This window comes from Rhipicephalus sanguineus, chromosome 3 (assembly GCF_013339695.2).
Source record: "Rhipicephalus sanguineus isolate Rsan-2018 chromosome 3, BIME_Rsan_1.4, whole genome shotgun sequence".
Taxonomy (NCBI): Eukaryota; Metazoa; Arthropoda; class Arachnida; order Ixodida; family Ixodidae; genus Rhipicephalus; species Rhipicephalus sanguineus.
Genome location: NC_051178.1, coordinates 48,819,211 through 48,844,311, shown reverse-complemented (window position 1 = coordinate 48,844,311; position 25,101 = coordinate 48,819,211). Strand labels below are relative to the sequence as shown.

General features: G+C 45.2%; 1 protein-coding gene across 1 annotated transcript in view; it reads left to right on the top strand.

The window, feature by feature from the left end:
• The window catches only part of LOC119385456 (uncharacterized), a 529,083-nt gene that overhangs the window by 441,984 nt on the left and 61,998 nt on the right, over positions 1-25,101 (top strand). The window contains exons 12-22 of the mRNA XM_049413202.1: positions 28-154; positions 1,439-1,645; positions 8,394-8,560; positions 12,440-12,667; positions 16,376-16,536; positions 17,030-17,158; positions 18,668-18,724; positions 18,975-19,055; positions 19,405-19,623; positions 22,905-23,177; positions 24,376-24,475. Coding sequence (XP_049269159.1) covers positions 28-154; positions 1,439-1,645; positions 8,394-8,560; positions 12,440-12,667; positions 16,376-16,536; positions 17,030-17,158; positions 18,668-18,724; positions 18,975-19,055; positions 19,405-19,623; positions 22,905-23,177; positions 24,376-24,475 — 1,749 coding nt within the window. The remainder of the gene's footprint in view (positions 1-27; positions 155-1,438; positions 1,646-8,393; positions 8,561-12,439; positions 12,668-16,375; positions 16,537-17,029; positions 17,159-18,667; positions 18,725-18,974; positions 19,056-19,404; positions 19,624-22,904; positions 23,178-24,375; positions 24,476-25,101) is intronic.

Here is a 25,101-nt window from a genome sequence, read left to right as displayed (position 1 = left end):
TTCTGTTTTTGCGTTTCGTTATGCCAGAGTTCGAGAGTACTGGGTCAAGGTCGTCGCCTACAATGTCTTCAGTCGCGCCGAGTTCGAGACGAACGTGTTCGCAATGCTGCAGCCATGCAACAAGCCCGAACTGCGCATCCACCGCCACACGAAGGTGAGTGGCATCATTTCAGCTCTGAACCAGTAGGTCTACTGTCTGCAGGTGGTTCAGTTTTCTCGCGTCATCAAATACATCGGTGCTCCAGGCGAATTCTCGCCGTCGCCGTGCTGTTATGTATACAAAGATCGTACCCCGCGCGTCGTGTGCTGTGAGTTACGACAGAAAGCATGCGAGGGCGAGCCGAGAAAGATGGAGGCTCGATTCGCGCCGTCTTCTTCCCGCGTGCCCTGTGCTGCAGGCCACGTGATCAAGCGCGCACTGCGAGAAGGAGGTGGGGGCGAGAGGTGGGTTCAGGGTGCAGGCCAGTGCGCGTCTCACGTGTTGCGTCTGAGCGTATACGCGGCCCACGCGCCGTATTTGATAAGCAATCTGCGGCAGGTTCGATGGCCGGGAGACGGACCGAAATGACTGTTGGCTTGTTACGAGTTATATTCTCGCGGACCTCGTCTTGGAAATTTCGAGCTTCCGGGTAGTGGGAAAGCGAGGCGCCGCACGAAGCTCACCACTGCCGGCGTTACGAAACTCAGTGTTCGAATGAGATGCGTCACCATGTGCGCAGGTGGCTTCGTGTTTGTTAACTTAATTAGTAAGCGAATGTTTACTGCATTTGATAGACCAGATAAGACTGCGAACCTTAAATCGTGTAGTTTCCTAGTTAATGCTTTGCTCTTGCAGTCAGTGCATCAGTGTTCAGGCGAAACTGCTACACATTTTTTCTTGCTTCCTGTTGAATACGACGACTCAGTTTGGCTATCTCGATTACGCGGGAATTGAGACTCGGCGCCACGCCTTACATTGTGTGGAGACACACATGCCGAACTGACATTGCCGCCATCACAAAAAAAAAGAAAAAGATACGTTACGATGACAGTACGTCCAAGAATACGGCGAGTTTATGGCTACGAGAAGGAGCAATAGTTGTTTAGTTTCGGTTTTTCTTTTTCAGCTCAGCTCGTATTTGTACCGAAGCTTTTGTCGCGCAGTTTCTTCGCTTAGTCGGGGATGGGCGCGTAATCTTGCTAACCATCTGCCGTTCTTAGTAAATAACAAATAGGCTAGCAGTGACGAAAACTGCAGTAAGTTTTGCTAACGGCTTGTTTTTGCGTGCCCTGAAAAAAGTTCGTGGCGCAAGGTAAGTCTAGCGCGTTTGTTCACGTGTACTTAAGCCTTATTTTGTGCCTCGAACTACTATCTGTATACGCGCGGTATGTTTTCGGACATCTTAAAAATGAATTCCGTTTTCCCCGCTTTCGTTCTTCGTATTGGCGCTTATAATAGGTTCGTTTCGACGAAGTCGTGTTCGTGGAGGCAGCCGTGAGCACGTGGTGCCCCATCTCGACCAAGGTCCGGTACTTGTGGACTGTCCTCAACGCAACGGGGTCTCACGTCGTATTCGAGCAGCACCGAAGTGGCGCCCTCTCCCGGAAGGACCTTCTCCTGCCTGCGGGAACGCTGCCCGTTGGCCGGTACCTTCTCTCGCTTAAGGTGAGAAGTCGTAATGAACTTCGAAAAGCGCACTGAGTTGGGAGTACTCGTTATTTTATCGTGGGCCTGACACTATTGACGTTTGGCAACATTTATTTATTTATTTATTTATTTATTTATTTATTTATTTATTTATTTATTACAATATGTCAAAAGCACCGGCCAGGGGTATTGCATGAGGGGTTAGGCAAACAATATTTACTCTGACATGGAACGTGTAGCTTCCAAAAAGTTGCTTTGGTCACTGTATATGTGCATAGCGTCGGTAGGCAAGCATTTCCATTCGCTCCTGGTGTGCAGACAAAAGAATAAAAATGAGTGCAAATGTGAGCTAGCGGAGCTTAGACGCCTTAGTTGGCAAATTTCCGCGTGTGTCTGGAAAGGACAACCAGCTGGCTATCGCGTGATGCTACCTAAAATTACATAGGTAGTGGGTTCGTTTCCCTTTCGGTATGATCGCTTTTGGATAGGACCTTCAATTTAATAATGCTTGTGAACATGGATTAGGGGGCTGCTTAAAGAATATTTAACTTTGATCTGGTGACAGCGTCTGCTTGAATCGAGATGCGTGCATCTCGTCTGTGCAGAGTACGCAGACACATATGAATAGACTGGGACATCCCGTGTCCTATTGGGTAACAGTAGGACCGTGTTCCGTGTTCTATTGGTTGATATTAACAGTAGGAAAACGTGATTTCGTAAATGTTTTCGCGATGACGACATCACGTTGTCCTACTGTCACTCAATGTCAAAATCAGTCATATTCTTAAAACGTTAGGGAAGGGGACTTACATTTATTTCACTCGTGCGCATTTTAATTCCGAAAAACAAATTACATCAAACATGGCGGTGTCTCTCCGTGTATACACCCGAAACGCAACAGCTTCCCGAATGATTCCCGTAACAATATATCGAACATCCGCGAGTACGGAGAAGCAAAGGGAGCGAGAGGTTGGCTGAGAAAGGCGGAGGGAACGTTCCCGCCCCCGCTGGCTCGCGCGCATGCATAGCTGGAAACGTAACGAAAGTGACAGCGAATTAAGGAAGGATGAAACAAAAAAACCAAAATCCCCGCACTGCTACCGCGCGCGAACGTCCTCCGTGCGCCGCTGTTCCGGACAGCACTCGTCGTCATCATCGTCGACGGCCACGGATGGGAGAGGGAGAGAGAAGCGCCTCGGGCAAGCGCATACGCTATCGCGCCGCGTGATTAATTGTGTTTGTTATTAATTCAGCCGTTTCATTCGCTGCTGCCAGCACTGGTGCCATCTCTCTCCCCCTTCCTCGCACGAGGGGAAGGAAATGGCGCATCTCTTCGTCATTAATCACGTCTTCTCTTTGTGCTCCTCACTTTTGCGCGGCTCCTCTTTTCTCGAGGATCGCGGTCTTGGGGGGCCCCTTCCGTGCCCCGACGTTTGTTTGAGCTTCTTCGTCTCTAGTTTTCGCTCGCTGTGTTACTGTCTCCTTTCGACACTTCTTTCTCCTGTCTTCTTTTCCCGCCTCCTCGCCGTATCTTCTTCTCGGTTAATTCGTCAGTGCGTTCGTGATTTCGCGCCGCTGCCGTTTCCCTTTCGTTCTGTTTGTCTTTCCTAGCTCTGCTCAATCCTCGTTAGTTCCCTATTGACGTTTGTGTTGCCTTCATTGGCACGCGTGGATAAATACCCCGGCGATCGGCGCATTTATCTCCCTCTTCGTCCGGAACGCGTCTCCTTCCTCCTCGCTCGGTTCCATCTTATTCGCCGCTCATCTAAGCCACTGTTCTGTCTCCGTTTATACGTCGTTATAGCCCCCGCTCTTGTTCCCGCATTTAGCGCTGGCTGCATCCAGATGTCTTATCGCGCGAGCGCCGGAGCTTTATGAGGCGTGTACGCATGCTTAATGCCCGCCTCTTCTTCGTCTTCTTCACTCCGGGCCTCGCTCGCCGGCGCCGCGTATATATATATATATATATATATATATATATATATATATATATATATATATATATATATATATATATATATATATATATATATATATATATATATATATATATATATATATATATATAGAACCCCGAACAGCCCCGCAATTACTATGAGCGCTGCCGCGCGTACCCCTTGTGTGCGCATCGGTCTGTTTGCTAACGCAGATGCCGATGCCCATCCCTTACACTCCCGAGAGGCGCGGCGTTTGCTGTCGCGTCGCGACATTTGTCACGACTAAGATAGCGCGCGAGCGCAACGCGTGCCCGGCGGCGGACACTCGTGGGGGCCGGCTATTGCTGCGTGGCCGCCTATAGCTCGAACTAGCTCCCTGCTTGACGTGACGCGCGAGCTTTGTTGGTCGCTGGGCCGTCTAGCTATCGCCCTTGTTTATCCATCACTTTCGTGATTGTGTTCCGTCGGCCGCTGTGCTTGTTGACTCTTATACGGGCGAGCTCTTCGTGCCTAAAGAGCCGTGCGTGAGAGAGATGGGCGAATGTCTGCGCAAGATATACGCTCGACCTTGCGTCTTTCTTTCTTTCTTTCTTTCTTTCTCTCTTTCTTTCTTTCTTTCTTTCTTTCTTTCTTTCTTTCTTTCTTTACTTATTTACTGCTCTTTAACCGTCTTTAATTTTTTTCTCTATTATTTTTTTGTCAGTTTGCGTATATTCTTCCGGGAGCGTGGCCTAGTTATGGTTGAGGAATTAGGGCTAAAAGCGCATTGCTGCAATATTTGAAAACCATTGCATTGCTGCAATATTTGGAGGTCGTTAGACGGGCTGTGAGGGTTGTATCGCGTGAGTGTGCGCGTTTTCTATTCTCCGTTTACGCCTTCTCTCTCCTCTGTCAGCTTTCGTCCTCTTCAGCCCTTTCCACGATGCAGGGTAGCCAGCCAATATACATACACTGACTAACCTGCCGGCCTTTCCCTCTCTTTTCCTGGAACCAGGTGTGAATGCATTCTAATTAAAAGAGAGAGAGAGTCTTTTTACTCTTTTCTATGAGTTCTGGCTTGCCACGTGTATGACTCTCTTTAAAGAGACACGTGAACCCTCTTTGGAGATTACTATACTCTATTCGGAGAGTCTTGAGACGCACGTTTTCCAAAATGGAAATAACGTGTCTCTTCAAGGAGGAAGAGAGTTACGTATATGGCATGTCAAGACTCGCAGAAACACAAAGAAAAAGATTAAGGCAGCTTTGCACCAGTGGTGCCAAGCCTGAAGGAAGAGCGCAGCTGGGGGCGGTCTTCCTTAATAGGTGGATAGCAAAATGACGTCTTCCGGTTCGATGCCTAGCTCTTCGCTGTTTCAAGGTGTGTGCCGTTCAGTGTAATCGGGGAGAAAACGCGTCCTTTCTGCGACGCGGTTGTTACCAGTTATCTTGCCTCCTCCCCGATTACACTCAACCGCACACACTTGAAGCAGCAACGAGCTGTGCCTTGACGGTTCCTAGAACCGGAAGTGCTGTAGCAGACGACGCGCCGTTTTGCTATCCACCTATTGTTTCTCCGTGTTCGCTTCTTTCTTTCTTCCTCTCTTTCTGTCCGTTTTTTTTTAAATGCGAAGCATTTCTTAGCGAACCTCTGGCACTTTGAGCGTTTCTATCTACGTATCTATCTATCTATCTATCTATCTAGCCGCCTACGTCTGGGTGCTCTCATGATCGCCTCCTTAACTTGGTGTAGACCACAATTTGCATGGGAGAGTAAGAGGATTTGACAAATATGATTGCCGGGTCATGACATGAATAACGTTAAGATCCTCTCGCGTACGTCGTCAAACCCTTTCCATTAGACACGTGTGGCACATACCCGTCGACCACGGGCCGCGGTGTACGGGTATGCGCCACAGGTGATTGACAGTTTATGTCTACCAAGGAACGGCGAGAACAGACATTGGTAACTTAAATGCTAGAGCGTTAAGGAAAACCAACATCGGCAGCGTTGACTCAACGAATGGAAAGAATGAAAATTAGGATCCCAGCAGGAATCGAACCCAAGCATTTTACGTGGCAATCAGGTATTCTACCACTGAGCCACGCCAGGTCTATAGGCCTCGACAGCTGGTATGGTCGTGCTGCGGCGCTAGGACAGTCAGCGCAGCGAGTAGCGGCCGCGCGCGTGATCCTGTCGCGGCATGCTGCGAACACCGCTCTGTGGGAGCAGAGCAATGACATTGCGAAACGAGCAGCGCGCGTGATTGTGTCGATTTCGCGGAACTGAATACCTAGAAAGTTTTTCCTCTCTTTTTTCTCTCTGTTCACTTCCATTTCTTTTTTTCTCTTTCTTTCGCTCTCATTCTTTTCCTGTCTTGCTCTCTGTTATATTTCGGTCACTTTTCTGTGTCTGTTTCTCTCTCTCTCTCTTTTAAATGCGAAGCATTTCTTAGCGAACCTCAGGCACTTTGGCCGTTTCTATCTACGTATCTGTCTATCTATCTATCTAGCCGCCTACGTCTGGGCGCTCTCCTGGTCGTCTCCATAACTTGTAATATACCAAACTTGGCATAGCAAGGGATCAGTGTATGGCGAACATGATTCACTGGTCGTGACATGAATAATGCAAAATACCTGTCGCCTACGTCATGAAACCCTTTCTCTCAGTCACGTATGGCACATACCCGTAAACCAGAGTTCATGTTATGCGGGTATGTGCCACTGGTGATACAGAGTCTCAACCAATACAGTAACCGTGAACACAGGCATTGACAGGCAAGGAAAGTGATAATAATAATTGTTGAGGTTCTTCGTCCCAAACCACGATATGATTAGCAGTGACGCCGTAGCGAAGCGAGATCACACAGAAGACGAGCATCTAGCATCTTGCCTCCATCGAAATGCGACCAGCGCGTCCGGGATCGAACCCGCGACCTTCGGGTCAGCAGCCGAGCACCCTAACCGCTACACCACCACGGCGGACGCAAGGAAAGTGAGGAAGCTGAAGACAGAACACCCCTCGATGACGCTCGACTAATATTCCACTCGTTCACGTGGTCCGCAACCTGGGCCACGTGGATTACGCGAAAACCGAGGTGAATGTTTCCTACAATAAATCTGCTGAGAGAACCAGGCATCTCATCATTACCGGTGACTTCAACATTGATTTACCAAGACCCAACAATGCTTGGTCCTAATACTGCGTGAAAGACGGCTTGGATGTGGAGAGGGCATCAAAAGACGTCGCTGCCACGTCCATCACAGGATGCATCATGCATGGATGGAAACAGCACCATTTCTTCGTAAGAGGCATCCAGGATTTCCACCAGCTGCGCTATACCTCGCCCTTCTCTACACTTAGACTCCTCATAGCCGGGATCACGAACGGATCCGATTAACAAGTTTGGTCCAGCTGCTGGTGCTCACTTATTACGGTGATGATGCCCTTGTTCAAGAACTGGTCATCACCACCGTGATGATGGGTTCAAGAACCCCTTCTACACATATACACGGGTTCATGAAACGTGCGTGCGCTCTCCGTCATAATGGACAAGTATAAGCATAACAACTGTAACTGTGACTGTAACGTACGTGCAGTGCGCCTGCGCGTTCCGCTCGGCTGTGTATATATCTAGGGAAACTTTCTTGAATGAAGCTCAGTTGCGAGTAACGCCTGTCCTGTGCATCTGTGTTCCTTCTTTGTCCTGTTCGGATTCGCCCTATCCAGTATTGAAGAATAAAAGCACTACATATCAGCTTACCGCGTCTGGTGTTGGAAACACCCATGTTGCTGTCGGCACCGTTACGCAGCTGCAAACAATTGGTTATATAATACATTTGCGACTCCTCAACGACTGCGTGTGCGTATACCACGTCCATATTTCTCTAGCGTCATTCCGTAACGTTTCGCTCAATGTGAAAAATTACGCAACAGTCACCATCCCGCGCATGCTTCTCATAACATCGATTCCCACGCTACGAGGGATCTGCCAAATTTCTTTTTCTATATTTCTCGGTTACTCTCTTTCTCTTTGTTTCTATCTTTCTTTCTCTGTCTATCTGTACTCGTTCTCTCTCTCTTTCGTCCGAGTTATTGCACCCCACGCCGGACAATCGGCTCGCGTGTTCCTGGAGCGAAGCAGAAGATTAAGAAGAGAGCGCGCGCCTGCCGAGTTATTCAGTTCATGATGATAGCTTTTGTGCGCGACTGACGGAGTTTCTGCACTCTCCGCTGTTGAAAAAAGTAAATTTCGGTATTTAATTTTCTTCTTCCTCTTCTCTTTATTTATTTTTTTAAATTTTATTCTTTATTTATTTATTTATTGCTTAGAGTGCGCAGTAAGTTCCGTTGGGCTCCTTTACTGTGTAAAACGCTGTGTTCCTTTACTTTTCCACATTACTAGTGCTTTATTAGATTGCGGTTAGGCGATAGCATGACTTGGTCAGAACATAATAAAGCGCCGGAAGCTGACGACACTTGGGTGGCAAAGCCACCCTGAAATTCCCACGCTGTACATCACGGTGAGATAAACTAAATAGCGGCTGCTCGGGTATACTTAATTGTTTATTTATATAGGTATGTTGCATTTCCTTTATAACAAAAACGAAATGTTACACCTAACAAGACTCCCGAGCTTCTGTTGCGGTACGTCGGCCTAAATTCGTGACGTCACACTGAAGATCCAACGTTCAAACTTGGGCGATGTTGTTCAAAGATGCGATGTTTGGATCTTTAATTTTTATTAGTAACCAGCCTTGCCCGACAAATTAACTTAGACAACTTGAGCATGGTTGCTCTCATTGTTTTTCAGCATCCCTGGAAGTTCTGATCTCATCGTTCCGTGCAGGCTCGCTTGGTGCCCACGTTCGTGTACGCCGTCGAGAATGCGACCTTGGCAGTCGTGCCTTCTCCGGTGAGCTTCAGCATAGCGGGCGGCTCGTGGCGAACCATTGGCCCGTCCGCGGTCGTCATCCTCGAGACCGAGCTCTACCCGCCTCACCTCACCGGCTATAGGTGCGTGAGCAATACTGAATATGGGCTGCACCCGGAGCCTTCTTACGTATTCCAGTGTCTGGTCGTGCAATGTCACCATGTCACAATTATTGTATGGTCAGCAAGCCGAGACATTTCTATAAAGCACGCGCACGAATTGGTTGTTCAAATGACTAAAAAAAAAACGTTTTTGAAGAATACTTTTAGCATAAAGAATAGAAGGTTCTGACAAATGTTTTCGGATTGCAAAACCCACAAAAAAATAAAATAAAATAAACATCTACGGCCCGTCCACTACATGAAGGTGGTTGTACAGCGTGGCTATGGATGCGAGATGATCCCCCTTGCGGTATTCCTTGCAGGGTCCCTTGCTGTCCGCAATAGTGGCAGCAATTGCCGTGTTGTCTCGGCTTCGCGGGTTCGCGTTTCAGAATCTGGGGCTTTCCGTTGGCGCTTGCCATCCGCTTCGCGAGCTGGCAAAGCTATACGTGCGAGTCTATACGATTGGCTGGCGAGATCACGTGATTCCCCTATCTTAATTCAGCAAGCCGACCTCCCGTGACGTCGCCCCTCTCGACCTGTGCGCGGTGTATTCTGGGTAGGATTAGGCCGAGACGCAACCAAAACGAGCCGACCAATAGTAGCGTTTGCCTATCACGTTGCCAAGGCATATTTCTCCCTTAAATTTTTTCATGACTAGGCTTCAAGATTCTTACCTGACGCTCCGTCCTAGTGTTTTTCCATACGGCCACCGCTCGGCTACGCCTGGTAACTAGCAAAGCATAATTCCACCACGGCCCCCTGTGCGTGCGCGCCCCTGTGTTTTTGTGCCTGCGCCAGGCCCGTAGCCAGGAATTTTTTTCGCGGGGGGCGGGGGCACTTGCTGAAAACCTTGACTTCTTGAGAAAAACACCTATTTTATTATTTATTTTTAGAAAAGCACATACTTCACTAAAATTTCGGAGGGAGGGGGGGAGGGGGCTAGCCCCCCCCCCCCCCCCTTTGGCTACGGGCCTGGCCTGCGCGACACCTCGAAGAACACGGCAAAACTCGACTATCGCGTCACGCCGTCGCATGTGTAGCTGACTTATCCGTGGCGTGGTGGAAATATATGACGTCATTTTGTTCCGCGTCATAACGCTCGGCGTGTAGCGGTCCGAGCCACGCAAGGAAAGCATAGGCGCAACTTTGCTCCTTGCGGTTTTTACAGGAACGTTTTTGTCTGTCCGCTATTCCGCTATACGCAAAGCATTTTGCGTATTGCGGAATACTGGGTGGGAATTCTGCGTGCGCGCGCCTAACCGGAAACTCCCGGTACAACACGATTCTACACGCGGTTCTCTCTCTTCTTGAGATTAAAAATGCAGCGCAAACACACAAGACGCCCCACGAAGAAAAGGCCTCATCGTCTGACGAGGTAGTTAAGGCTATCACCTCAATAAATTTAAAAACAAATGCGGTTCATCGCATGCGAAACAAAGCGGCTCGAAACGTGGGCTTCTCCTCACGGGCGGTCACGCTGCGGGAAAACCAGTTTTACGAGCGCTCGCAGCGCGACAGGTGCGGGCACTGGCGTAACCAGCGGGAGAGCTGAGACGGGGAGGGGGGGGGGGAGGGGTCAGACCCCCTTTCTTTCCAAGAAGTTTTGCATGTGCATATGTACACGCACTACATAAAAGGCGGTTGGCCCCTTCCCCCCGAAAATCATTGTCGTCAACAAAGACGCTGGCCTTTAAAAAGCGTCGTGCGATACGACTAACGGGACCTCCCAAACTGCGACGATGATAATGATGGTAGATCAACATATCCAAAGGCATATAGAGTTACGTGTCTATAGATAAAACCTATGTAAAAGACCAAAAAAAAATCGGCAGATCCCACACCTTCTGGGAGTCGGTTTCATGCGAAGCAGTCAGCGAATAGTTCTATGCTGCATCTTTTTTTGCTTTGAGTCAAACGTTAAGAGGTGGATCGACGTGTTTTAGTAAGTGTGCTAGTTGTGTGCACATCGTGGGCTTACCAGGCACGTAGCGAACACTGGCAATTAAAGGGTATCCTATGGTCTGACGTAACGTCAGCCCTCACGTTACAGCACATACATCAGTATTATCGAAACGAAGTGCACTTTATGGCGCGATGATGTGAATGTTGCACGTAGCTTTCGTTAGCGTATTCATCCGGGGTCGAGCGACGCTTGAATATTACTTGCTGAATCATAGGAATACAAATGTAATGTTTATCATACTGATATAAAAGCGGAGCCAACACTGGAACCGCAGATGTTAACCTGCCATGATGCGGAGTACATCTGTAGCGCTTGTTGTTTTGTTATAAAATTAGATAGCCAGCACCAGAACCGCAATTGACGTTGCACCGACATTATGCTTACATAGGGTGTTTTTCCAAAGCAGTTTCTAGACCTGGCATGGCTCTGTGGTAGAATACCTGACTGCCACGCAGAATGCTTGGGTTCGATTCCTGTTGCGGTCCTGATTTTGATTCTTTGCGTTCGTCCGGTCATCGCTGCAGGTGTCGGTTTTTACTAATGCCTGTTGCCGCCGTTCTTTGGCAGATATAAACTGTCAATCACCTGTGGCGCATACCCGTACACTCATGCGAGTATGTGCCACACGTGTCTGGATCGAAGTGTTTAACCACGTACGCGACAGGATTCTCACGTTATTCATGTCATGACCAGACATTCATATTCGTCTAGTGATCTTACCCTCCCACGCTAATTTTGGTCTACGCGAGAGCACCCAGACGTAGGCGGCTAGATAGATAGATAGATAGATAGATAGAAACGCTCAAAGTGCCAAAAGTTCGCTAAGAAATGCTTCGCATTTAAAAAGTCACAGTTTCACCGCAAGGGCGAAGCAATGAATGCGGAAACAAATTGTAGTGTTATACGAAGTGAGGCGGGCAGCTAATTGTTTTGTATCCGAACTCGCGTAACTGCAAAACGCTGGTGTAAGAGAATACGGCTGCTCCAGGGATAGATGCTCTCTCCGCATAGTCACTTCGCGTTGAGAGCTCAGTGCGTAGAAGGGTATGCGAGCCGCCCGCTGTGATGGCTGTCGAGATAGCGCGCGCGCCAGCGATCGCGACCGCGCCCATAGATTCAAAGTTCAAAGTTGCTGCTCGCGCGACACCCCTCTCCCCTCTCGCGTCTTTTCATGCTCGTTAAAGACGGGCGGGGCGTTTCCTGTCTGCTGCGGCGGCAAGCCTCCCGAGCGGGGTGATGTTATCGCATGCACCCTCCGGGCGACGGAAATGGGCCGGCTCGTTTGATCTCTGCTTCGGCGGCGTTCGTCGCCCCCGCTCGCGCGCTTTTACCCGCGGTAGAACATACGATGCGCGGGGGGATCTTATCAAGTTGGATTTCATACGGGACATGGCGGCGACGACAAAATCCCGTCGAGACTGTCCATATAATTGCTTTTGCAATAAAACATCGATAATGCTGACAAGACCTGATAAGGTCTGGCATGACATGTATAGAAATGACTGATAAGGGCTGAAAGGAAAAGAATAATCGCAAATGAAATGAAAGGTATTTGATGATACCATTTTAGCTTAATCAATATCATGAAAGTACCAGTAGCTTTGCATTACTGCTGTGAACCAAATTACATTGCCAAACAGTATTTTTCTCTCTGGTGCTGATTTTCTTTTGAATTAGGCTGTCATCATGAAGTGTCAGTTAACCTACTTAGAAAGTGTGGTAACAGCGTATCATCAGTTGGCTTGTTTCAAGTGTGTATTCTCAGTGGTAAATTATTATCCAGCATAAGTTTTTTAATTGTGTGTAGATGAGACAATAGGTGAAACAGGGTCACTGTGCATTAGTCAGCATCCAGGTCAACTTTTGCATCTCTGTCTTCATGGCACTTTTCGCAGAATCACTTGGAAGTGTGAGGATTTGAACGATGGCCACGCCGACTGTTTCACGCACCCCTTCCCATCATCACTGGCCAAACGAAGCACCAGAACGATGCGTTTACTCACTTCCTCACTGAACCTTAATATCAGTGCTTTCCTGTTCACTGCGACGCTGACACTTGGGAATGCCTCCTCTCGTGTTGCGCAACAAGTCCTGGATGCATCTACAGCAAGTCCTCGATATCGGTATGTCACATTCATAAAACAACTGGGGAAAAGGGATGCAGGAGTGTTGTGCTGTTACTTTTCTAACATTGTTTCATTATATAGGTTTCTTTTTTTAACAGTAAAGCACTCTATGCCGTTAATTTTTTTCGCTCGCTCAATGCCGCAAAGACTAGGTGGATGAAATACACGCGCTGGCGTGACCTTGGCAGAGCTTAAAGGTCAAATTCATGCAATGAGACGTTTTGCTGGGTTCGCAGCATAGGAGTAAAGCTATTTCTCTAAAAATCTTGCATCTTTTATGGCTTCTAGTAATGCATTGCGTAACAGTTATTCCAAAAGTGCAGGATCTGGGTGACTTTATTCTAATCTATGAACTCCATCTGCGAGTCACATGTTGGCACTTTGTTAAAGCGGCATTACTCCAAGTAATGGGGATGTGCAGATGACCCTGTGTGCGTCATTTGTGTGCGTAGAAATTTAATGGAAAACTTCGAATGGCATTGCACATTCCAGCAACTAGAAAATCAAGAGGTTCATAGATGTGGGCTATAAGTATGCTTCAAAGCTGGTGTATGACTGCCTGGCATGCTGTAGTATGGCTAGTGTTCAGAACAATTTCTCTTCAGCAAGAAAAGCATGGTGTGACTTTAAAGGGACACTAAACTGAAACAATGAAGCACGTTAGACTGATAAATTATACTATGAAAGCTGTGTGGTCGTTAATTTCACCATGATAGGTTTATTAATAGAATAGAAAATCAAGGTGGAAGTTTAATTTTCAAGTTTCCTTCACCTCATTGTCAGCGTGAAGTCACATATTTCACAGTGTTTTTTCATATTTTGGCCATATAAGCTCAACGAAATTTCCCTAATCTTGTTATGCCAAGTCTCAGTGCCCATCAGAAGACAATGTACTTGATATTTTTACCTATTAGGAACTATGTAGCCCTTAGTAGGCATTGTCACAATACATGACGTCACGGCAACAGTGCAGGAACTCCAAAGTGGCATTGCCACCTGCATTTTCTTTTTGTGCATTTTCTCGCTTACCAGGCGTGTTCTCGAGGCAAGTGAGAAGATTTTGGCATAGTCAAAGAGTAGTTTACTACTACAAGAAAAATCGTTTTTCTCTTTAGTATCTATTTAATAAAAGAATGCTGGGACTTTGCCGGAATGTCATTGTCTTCCAGCATGCATATACTAGGTGAACTGTGTCGTTGATAACAAGGATGACAAACAGCTTTAGGAAAAATTCATGTCTCATTTGTCTACACGGGCCCTTGTTGCGATCAGTATATTTAGATCCGTCCCTCCTCAGCAACCAGGTTGTTGCTACGATAGGGCAGTGTCGTACCCGGACTCCTTTTGGTAGCGTAGTCGAGCCTCCGGGTTGAGGAACTGATGCTAGCAAGTTGGGAAAACGATAACAAGCATGTTTACTGGCATTTTTTGTACACTCAATTACATAGTGACAAGGTAAGAGTTCCGCGACAAGCGAACTGGATGAGTCTGTTACCGAGGGCTCAGAGCCCCTTTTCTAACTTAGCACCGGCATTTTAACCCCTCAGGCTGTCTCCTCCTTCTTGGTGACCACCAATCAAACACACGACACCACCCACCATGGCACAGCCCATTTCACTCTCCCTGAGGGGTTGTTGCACTCCTGAAACAACAAACGTCCGGCGGTCAACGACACGCTTGTGGGGCTAGTCGGGAAACAGGTTACTCGGGCATGTTCATCTGCCTCATCCCAGAAGGGCAGAAAAGGGTCTGCGGTGACTCCTGTCAAAACATACAGGTCAGGTCGTCCCGGCAGCACACCAATCCAAGTCCAAGTGGCCCATTGTGGAAACGTCACCAACTTGGACGTCCCTCTGTTAGGTCGAGATTCTTTCCATTGTCGGTCGCTTCCCGTCCCGGGGATTCTGTTTCTAGGAAGGATGCAGGTGTTCTAGTAGTGTGAGAATGCATCGCCCGTCCATTCTCATGGTCAGCGCGTCGCCACCGACTGTCAGTCATAACACCCTCAAGTCATTGTGCACAAAACCACACCAGGCAGCTCGAAATGTGTGCTTCTCCTCACAAACTGTCGTATTGCAGGAAAACAAGCTTTACAGGCATGTGAGTAAACTTATTGAAGGGAGTCTGAAAACCATGCTGGGATGGTTGCCTCATTGACATTTTATTTTAAAAAAGACTTATGTGGCCTAAATGTGTCACTAGAGCTACACCAGGCCTCAGGTAAAGCAAGCCTAGAATGAGTGTACACGCATGACATTGATAGGTTGCTTAATCCTTCCTTTTTACAACCTAAAAGTTGAAACGTAGTTCGTGCATATAATTATGTGCACAATGTGCACACAGCAAAGGAACAAGGCAATACTTTTTAATTGTGTATTCGAAGTGCACATTCCTTTAATTGGTCCAATTACTGTGTTGCTGCCATAGCAGAACCTCTTGCCACTCATTTGGACACATGCTTCCGAATGCTTCACTATGCTCATGGTCTCATGATTTTTTCCTGGTCATAATTAGACGACTCTTGCAATAAAGTGAGCTAGGGTCTTCAACTGCATTCACACTGAATGCTTTTTCAATTTCAGGAAGCTCTTTCTTTGTGTCAAGAATATATATAACTTCGTTCCAGCCACTGCATTTAAAAGCAGTAGCTTCACCTCAACTGATGCAAACTTTTTTGCTTGCCAGGGGTAATCTCAACATGTTCGTCGACAATAAAGAATATAACTTTAGCTTGCATAAAGTTTATTTTACTAGGCTCGCGATTCCTTAATGAAGAGATTACTCTTTCTGCATCATTTCAGAAAAAGAAGAATGGTTACTTCGTGAGATAAAAATTGAAAGACGGGCTGCCAGCCCTTATTATATAATTTGAATTCATAACAGAGGCCCAGATCACATTTCGACATCATTATCTTGTGTGTCTGCAATGTGGGAAAGAAGGGGGGCACATGTGCATTGTGTACTGCATCGGTTAGGATTACACACATTAACACATCTGTAGATATACGTAAATTGTAAGGAATTATGATAAAGAAATGGATTGGTACCTAAGACACGAATATTGACAGATTGGTTGACTATGGTTGATTGATTGATTAACTGGCGGATTGGTACCTAAAATATCAAGAGAATTGCAGAGGGTACGTTCGTCATTTCTTAGCTTTTGCATAACAATATTTCGTAAGCACCACTATACATACTGTTAGCTCATTGCATCTGTGAAAGAGCATGCCAATGCAAGACACAGTGTTATTTTCATGAGAATTGGTTGTGCATGTGTCAGCGTGAGGGCTCAACCCAGTGCTTGCATTGTGCCTTGAACAATATTAACATTTCAGCTCTACACATAGCTATAATGTGTATTTGTGGAAAAAATTTAGAATTTCTTCACTGAATAGCAACACAACAGCCAGCTAGAGAATGACATGAGGTTATAGCACTGTAGTCATCCTGTGTTCAGGAAACTATTCTTTTGGCAGCAGTTTATTAGGGCCTCAGTATGCAAAGTTGCTGTTTCGGGGCTCTTTCTTTGCAGTGGTAAGTTTCTGCATTGTATTTCTTGGAGTGGCCTTCCTTCATTATCGTTTGCAGTGAGACAGCGCTGTTCTCGTGCAGCTCATTAGCTCGTACACATATGAGCTAGCAGAACAGTATCTGTTTTGCAGGCAGCGCTGATCATTTCTTGACATTGTTGTCACCTTCCAGGCTCATCGAGCTAAAGTGCCGGTCATGCGGCTTCGAGAGGCAAGTTCGAAGTCACGAAAGAGTGGTGCTCACGGCATTGTGCCTGGACTGCGACACCAACGAAGAGCTCGACTTCGAGTGGTCACTCTGGCGTCTCTCAGATCACAAGCTCCGTCACCATGGTATGCAGGACTTGGGAACCCAATTTCTTATTTTTCTTCATCCTGAGTTAACATTGTCATTTGTGCATTGGTGGTGGTCCTGGCATAACAGTTGTATTATATAATATAACTTTATATAAGTTTGATTCGAGAATTCTCATGATTGTTTGTTACTGCTGATAACAGGTGGAAAAGAGGGTTGGATGAGCAGTCAGTTTTCTTAACGATGGGAATTCAAGGAACATCTGATTAATGGGATACTTGCTTCAAGCACGTTCCGAAGGATAATTTTTTGCGCAACATCTTCATTGTAGAAGTTCCCTGTGGTAAGGAGAGTCCTAATATAGAAAGTAACTGGACTATCACAAGCATTCCTTCCTCTCACAAGAGACATGCAGTCACAGTTGTTATGAGGACAATTATGCAATGCAAAACTTGCCTGCATCAAGAGTCTTGCCCTTGTAGAAGTGCCACTTTGACTGCACTCAGCCGACACGTGTCGTCTTGTATGCAGGTGATGGCCACTGCTATGGTGAATGTGGCAACACTGGAATAGATATGCACGACAATGGAACTCAGACAGGTCGAACTCCTCACCGAAGGGCATACGACATTCAACTCGGCTTACGTCAAGCTGATTCAGGTTAGTGAACACTGGTTATATAATAACATATTCTGATAACATGCTTCTTAATTTTTCCACTTATTTCACAAATACGGCGCTTCGTGAAGCCTCAGCTTTTAGAATTTTTCATTTAAAGTACTTCTTTTATTCCTATGGAAGTTGGTCTGATCTTGTGATATTTGTTATTTAGCTTATCATTTTCTATCAGATTTACAGCTCAATATAGCCTTTGAATGAATAACACATGCATTGTAAATGATGCAAGATATATTCATGTGAGAAGCTGGGCAGACTTTTTCACACCTTCAAAAAAAAGTAAGGGTGTACGAATAGTGCAGTTTTATCTCAAATCAAACTCAAATCGAATAGCGCCGAATAGAGATAAAAAATATCAAATATCGAACTCAAAAGATGTTATTGAAAATTGAAAGAAAGAACAAAGAAATGAAATCTGCTCATGTCCTTGAGCCCATTATGCGGTGAGTGACCGCTACCGAAAGACTACAAATTGTCATGTAGAAACACAAGCTGTTCCACATTACCTGGCTCCAGGCTCTCTCGCCGTGATGTTATGGGGTTTACGGCTTATTCGACAATGGTAATGTTGTGCTTCATCGTCATGAGTGCACCGGGACAAAAAATCTTCAGGTGCCCGTTCACAGCAGCGCTTTAACTGCGTGCAAGAATGATGGGAGTTTCCGAACGAGTGGTGCAGTGTGGCAGTGGTGACTGCACAGCGTGAGCAAGTTTTCACGAGTGAAGCCAATCACCGAGGGTTTCGCTGGCCAAAGTTGTGACCTTTTACGGTGCTTGCAGCATACGCGACCGAAGTACGCAAGAAGTCCGTGCTTTCGTTTTGGAAGCGAAGTTGTGAAGGGCTCGACGGTTTTCTCACGTTTTTTATGTGCGGAAATAACATAATCTCCTTTAAAATAAACATGCACTCGCTTCTGAACCAGAATGTCAGTGAAAGTTGTAACGGAAGGCCTACTGTAACAACGTTAGCATTAGCTTTAGCCACCCCACTCTAACCAAGTTGCACCATTGGCCTTTGTCATGTTTTAGATATTCGTCCTGTCGAATTATTCGAAACCTCATATACTAGCTATTCAAAAGTCGAATCGAATGTATTCGATTAGGTATTATTCAATTCGAATTCGACACTCGAATATTCGCACACGCCTAAAAAAAAAAGCCTTCTTATTCATGAAATTCCAAGGAGTCCCAAAAGGCTACTGGGGCATTGAAACAGTCATGTGCCTGAAGTGGCCTTGTTTCTTTTGATGGAGGCTGTATATGTGCGATTATTATTTTTAAACACATGCCTTTGCTGACCCTTTCCTAACTTTTTTGAATAGGCACAACAAATAGAACACATTAACATGGGGCATCTGAGTGTCTTCACATGCATAGAGAGCACAACTGTTGCTTTTAACTGTTTCTTTGAAAAATCTTGACTGCTTAGTCGATTTGCATTCAAGTCTATGGTAATCAATATGATGTTATCTTTTTGTTTTCTGTTTTCAGGAAGCCCAATTCCACCATTTCCAGTCTTTGCCAAAGGCACGGAATTCGCAAAGAATGGTATGAACAGCAGCTCTATGTTTGTATCTTTCTTTTTGTTTCTTCTTTCTTCCTTTGTTGCTCGCAAGAAGTCTATGCAGCTTACTTTCGTGTTCACACCTTTGGTGCGTGAGGGCTTTCTCTACACAAATAATGCAAGAGTTTTTCACTTCCCTTACAAGTTGCCCAGTACTATCTCTGACTGGCTCAATAAAAAGTGATTTTGCCTGCATGCCTGATTGCTACTACCGTATATACTTCTTTATTACAGGCACCCATACTACTTCAGTCCATTTTGAGGCAATTCCAAACCACCATGTCACTCACCTTGGAAAGCGACAACGTTCTAAAGGTATGCTGATTTCAAACCTGGGTATGCACTTTTATCCTGCGGGCATAGTTATAATTAATGCAAGCATTTGCACAAGTTTTTTGGTGTAACTCACATTTTCTGAATTGCCCGCTATATACAACACTGCCTGTAACAGCTTGGTATGTTAAGGCGCAGTAATTAATGAAGGGATTCAATTAGTCCAGCAAACAAAATTCAATGAATGAAAATTTATGGCCTTCATTTTCTGTTAGTACTTATTCTTTTCTCTTATGCTAGTGAACAATTTTTGATGATAATTTCTTTACCACGGAGCATGGGGCACTTAGTAAGTGAGCATTGTTGGGTCTTTTGGGTACTTTATTTTCAGACCGGGAAAGACACAGACGAATTTATAGCAGGCTTGGTGTTGCATCTGCGGAGAGTACATCGGCACCAGTCTTCAGGAAAATCTTCAGCTGTCCTGAAGAGAGAATTGAAGTCGACAGCTTTGAGAGATCATTCCTTCGTAGCGGATGGCTCATCCTGAAACCAGGAGCACTGGTTGCCAAGGCTTCCTACTCAGTTCATGTCAGAATTCGCCAGAAAGGTATGTTAGCTCATGCCCTTTTGATAGACCTATGTGAATATCACTTTTTTAGTTCAAAGCGAAGTCGAAGTAAATGTTAAGGGGATCGCGGGGATCAAATCGCGAAAAATGACAAAAAAATTGATTTTCTGAAAATTACATTTTCAGTTTCTGTAGCCCTTTTTCTATCTAATTCCAAAATATCGTCGCTGAAAACCACGTAGAAGTGCTATTAAAAATTGTTGCGCCCGCTGAGGTGGCGAAAATTATCGCGGAAATCTCAAAAAAGAAAGCGTTTTTCAAAAAATAATAGTTCCGCAACGACGCGACCAAGCACCACCATCTAGGGCTCGTCTGAAAGAGCATTTCTCCGTCTTCAAATTCCCCGCCTCAGCTGGCTCCTCCATTTAAAAACAAGCGCACAAAAAGCAAACGTTTAAAGGTCGTTTCGAGGCCCCCGATTGGCCGCGGCCGCCATGATGCTCCAGCGCGCCTCGCCATTGGTCCGATGGTCGCTCCCGGTGTGCGTCGTCTGCGGTTTCCGCGTTGCGGGGTCACGGCTGTCAAAAATCACGCTAATTACAGAAGCGTTCGCACTCGTTTTGCGTTCGCTGGTCGACGATAATTATGCGTTAGCAGCTGCACCCGGAAGCTCATTCCTCAGACCGTGCATCAGACTGCGATAGCCCGACGCGCTCTTCGCGAACATCGCAGAAGCACGTCTCGGACCTGTGTTGCATTCACTCGTCGGACCCGCGGTTAAAGTTCTGCCCGTCGGCATCTCAGACCTCGTGACGAAGACCGCCGCGGGACAACTTTTTGTGTTCGTGATCGAACATGACTAACTCGGAAACATCGGGCACCGCGGCAGCGCACACCGTGACCGTGCTTACTGCTCGGAGTCGTGGCTAGGCCTAACTACGTTCACGGCGCCGACGCATTCGAACTTTGGGAGGAAGAACAATCCGCAATGCGCTTTGTTGCAAGCAACTAATGATATCGCCCGCTGGCAGCTCGGAATCACTGATCGGCATTTGACGCATCGGCAGCGCCGCGGACCCCACGGCCACGGCTGCTCGATCTCCCGAAGTTCGTCGCACAGCGATCGCTCGAAGCACCGCAACAATTTCGCGCGTCGGCGCCCCAAAATGCGAGGCCAAGCATATTGCACGCCGCTGTTTCATCGCTGCGGCTTGGCATATTGTGCATTGCCACCAAATGCCGCCACCCAGCATATCGGGCACCGACTTCCCGAACCCCGCGGCCGAGCACTTCGCGGTGAAATAAGCACTCAGTGGTGATGTAATTTAGGCGCGCTTCAAGCCGTGCATGGTTTCGCAGCAAGCTTTTGTAAATGTACTAAAATAATGAAAGCCTCGCCGACTACCATTACCACGACCGGGTGAATGATGAAGCATATCAAGGCGGGGGTGACAAATGAACTTGTGTAAAGGTGTGGACGAATTTTTATCTGCCAAACTCGCTTCATTGAGTACAACTCAGAAATTCCTGTGCCACCAATGTCTTGGCCATAACTGCCACAGCACACCTAAATTTGCATGCCACAGACTTGTAATGTGCAAGTCTGGGCATTAAACCTGATAGGCTCACCCTTCAAAGAGCTGACAAAAATAACCAATAAAGAAAAAGGAAAGCACATAGTGCAGAAAAATTAAAGATCAAGGACATAAGAAAACCCCTGCAAGCAAAGACACTAAATATTATAGCCCCAGGGCATTTTGATTTACATGTACTGGCTGTGCAACTTTAGCGCCCATTTTCTCAGAAGTGTGTTTTGACCCGACTGTCTCACTTGCAGAAAGCGTAGCACGACTATGGCTTGATGGATTTTCATGAGGTCTGTTGCATTGTATTCCCTAGTCAATTCTCTACGCTGTGACATTCCTGTATTTTTAAATTACTCTCTCATTTTTTTTACTCTTTAGCTAATTTGACGTGACAATGACGAATGCATTATGCAAACATGGATGTAATGTTTCGTGTAAAAAAAAATCGAGGTAATAAAAATATTTGGAGAATGTCACAGCATGAACCATTCCTATGGCTAAAATATAAGGGCGACTTTGGGCTTTTACCATGTTTTGTTGTCACGCCAGGCTTTCTGCAAGTTTGGTACAAGAATGATGCAAGTAAAAATTTATAATGTCAAAACTGCTGGAGATATCTTAATGAAACTTTGTGAATAGTCATCCAGTGCACTTCCCAATAAGCATGCCAAATTTCATTGTTCTACTACAAAAAATAAAGAATTTCAGCTTTGATCCCCACCTCCGCCCTTAATTAGTATTGAATAATACTGAAGTGAATTCGAATAGTCGCAGGCTTTGAATAATAGTATAATGCAAGTTATGAGCAGTAAAACATGTTACATTTTAAAATTTGCCATGCTTAGTCCACACAAGCCCATATAACATGCTTTTAAACTTAAAGAAACTTAATCAAAGTGCACGTAATATTCACTCTTAACCTTAAAATGTGCCTTCATGGCAGTGTTATTTCCTCTTAATAGATTGTTTCACCGCAAAGTGGCTTCACATTCTGGTGAAACCATTCTTTCTTACAAGCACTGAAATGCCATGTATTTGTTTGTTTCAAGTTTTTTGTAAGTCTGAATACAACCATCAATTCAACAGTCGAACTTCTCTATTAGGCATTGTTCACTTTGAATTTGAAACTTGAGTATTTGCACAGCCCTGCTTTTTCATACGAGAAGCACTTAGTTGACAGGCACCATTAGGAATTGCAAAAGGACTGACATTTTTAAAACAAATCTAAATTAAATGATGTACATATTGTGTATACTTCAATATATCACTGAAAAACATATATGTCTTCATAAGCTTTATATTGTGTTGAAAATGCTTGAAAGTTTAAGGCGTAATAATATAAAGATGTCTTTGATAATTCATTATTGTGCATAGATGTTCGTCTCGTGCAAGGCTGATATTTCAGTGTGTCTAGATCTAAAATGTGTTGCACACATAACACACCAATGCACTGGTGTGGTGTGCGTGTTATGTAGATTAATCATGCATGTTTCCCAGATACAGGTTTGGATGCCCATGAGCGCTTAGAAAGTTGGGAACTTTTTAGTTTATTTGCTGTTTGTGTCTATTGGTAACAATGTACAAGTTTTTAAATTGATATTAATAAAATGCCTAATTTTCTCATGATTAATGAAGTTATATGTACTGCAGAAAATTACTAGCGCAGACAATATGTCTCGTACATGCTTTGTTTAAAGCCTTCTTTTCTTTCTGTTTTTTCTTCTATGCAATTAGGTTCCAGCGATGTCAGGGGAGAAGCTAGGGAAAGTATAACGGTCAAAGAAGGGACTGCGGAAGGCTGGTGCGGCGTTCAGCCCCGCAATGGCGTCACTCTGGAAACGCTCTTCACGGCTAACTGCTCCGGTTGGAAAGGCGGCCGCAAACCCTACACGTATGTCGTCAACTACAGCCTGTCTCCCGGCGGCCCCCGGCGACAACTGTACCGCGGATCTCATTCCACGTCTTCATTCTGGCTGCCACCCGGAAGAACCTCACAAAGCAACCACGGTGACTTTATTGAATGTCTCTGTTTTTGTAATTTGTGAAAGGAAACATTCTCATCCACTCAGTACTAATTTCTAAGCTACAAAATGTTTCGATAAGACAATCTTTGCAGTAGCAGAAATACGTACTCACATTCGTAATGTAACTGGCTTCAAATGATTTGTTCTGGTAGTTGTGATCTGCCATCTGAACTAACAAGGAAGCTAGAAGATTGCAGGATGAGTAAAAGTTCTTAGACTAAAAAAAAAACAGAAATGCAGAACATAACCAACCAGTTCTTGCTGAAATCTACAAAAACATAACATTCATAAAATGGAATAATTTATGCATATGCATATTGTTTTGTTAAACTTTCTTTGCCGTGTGGGCTTCCACTTGACTGATTTGTCGTATGTTGGTATTTGGGGACTTTATTTTGGTAGTTCTCCATTTGACATGATTTTTGTACAACTTTTTTCTACTAAGCCTTGAACGTAGTGGTCTCAGTGCCAGCAGTGATATGGGAATGCCTATTCACTAGTTTGCTGCTCTCTGCCTTGTCTCAGATAGTAAAATTTGCTAACTCAGTTAACTCATTGTTTCATACTGCTTACCATATTTGGCAACAGTGCTACGTTACATACTATAGTACATCTCTTAACCCTTACGGTGCAGTCTCACATCATGTGCATACCTATTGGATAGTGACCGTAGCCACTTCTGGGGCTCAACGTAATTTTCTTTGTTGCATTCTCATCATGACTGTGCAGTGTTCCGTTCTCTTTCTCTTGTGCTGTTGTTGTTAAGCACCGGTCAACTGCTCCCAACTCCTGGTTACACCATGTCTGTATGAAAGCCAGTGAGACCTATTCAATACAAGTTAAGCTTATCTTGATATCTCCCTGTGAACTGAACAATAAGCCATAACCATCTTGTGCATGGACGACCTCAGTTCATTTCATTTTGCACCTTGGCTAGCATTAATTTTCACTTATAAGAAACCCTGAAGTAATTTTAATGACGCGAAATAAAAAACAAGCGTACCCCAGTTTTTCTTGTCTTCGTTCAACACGAAGAAGCCAGTAGTGTTCTTTTTGTGTCTGTATGCGCAAATCAAAAAGAAAACTTTTGAACAGTACAGTGCAAAAGAAGACTTTTATACTTTACCGATACTAAAATAACTCGCTACTTTCCTTTTTTTTTTCTTTGCCCACTTTTGCAGTGTACATCAGTATGGTCTTGCAAGATGGTGACGGGTTTCAATTGTGCCTTCCACAGACAAGCATGGTGACAGTTCTGAATGGCATGAATCTTTCTGTAGTGTAAGTCAAGTTTGCTTTTCATTAAGCAGAACATTCCCATAAACATAATGCACAATAAAAAAAAAGTCCGGGAGTTTAAGGAAAAACAAGGGGCACAGTTTTATGGGTGCTATATAGGTGTTAAGTTAAAAAAACGGGTTCAGGTGTAACATGGTTTTAAATTGACCTCCCAGTGGTTTAAGTGCAATAGGCTTGTGGGAGTATCACTCTTCTTGTTCAAAGTGAAGTCAAAGTGGATGCTAATTAGTATTGAATCATTTCGAACTGGACTCAAAGAGCAGCAGGATTTCAGTAGTAGCAGGATGCAAGTTATAAGTGGTAAAATAAGTGACAGTTTAAAATTTGCCATACTTAGCCTGCATAACACCCTTCTAAACTGAAAAAAATTTAATCGGAGTGCAGGTGTTACTCAACCATGAAGTGTGGCCTCGCAACAGTACAGATTTCACCAGATTAGATGGTTTCACCGCAAAGCGGTCACAAGTTGCAGTGAAACCACCTTTGCAGGTGGTTTACATGCAAAATGCATCTTTCGAATACTACGAAATTCAGGAAATTTTCAGCTCGTGTTCAAGGGAGTTCGAATACTGTAATATTCTTTCAGATATTTGCACAGGCCTAGTTGG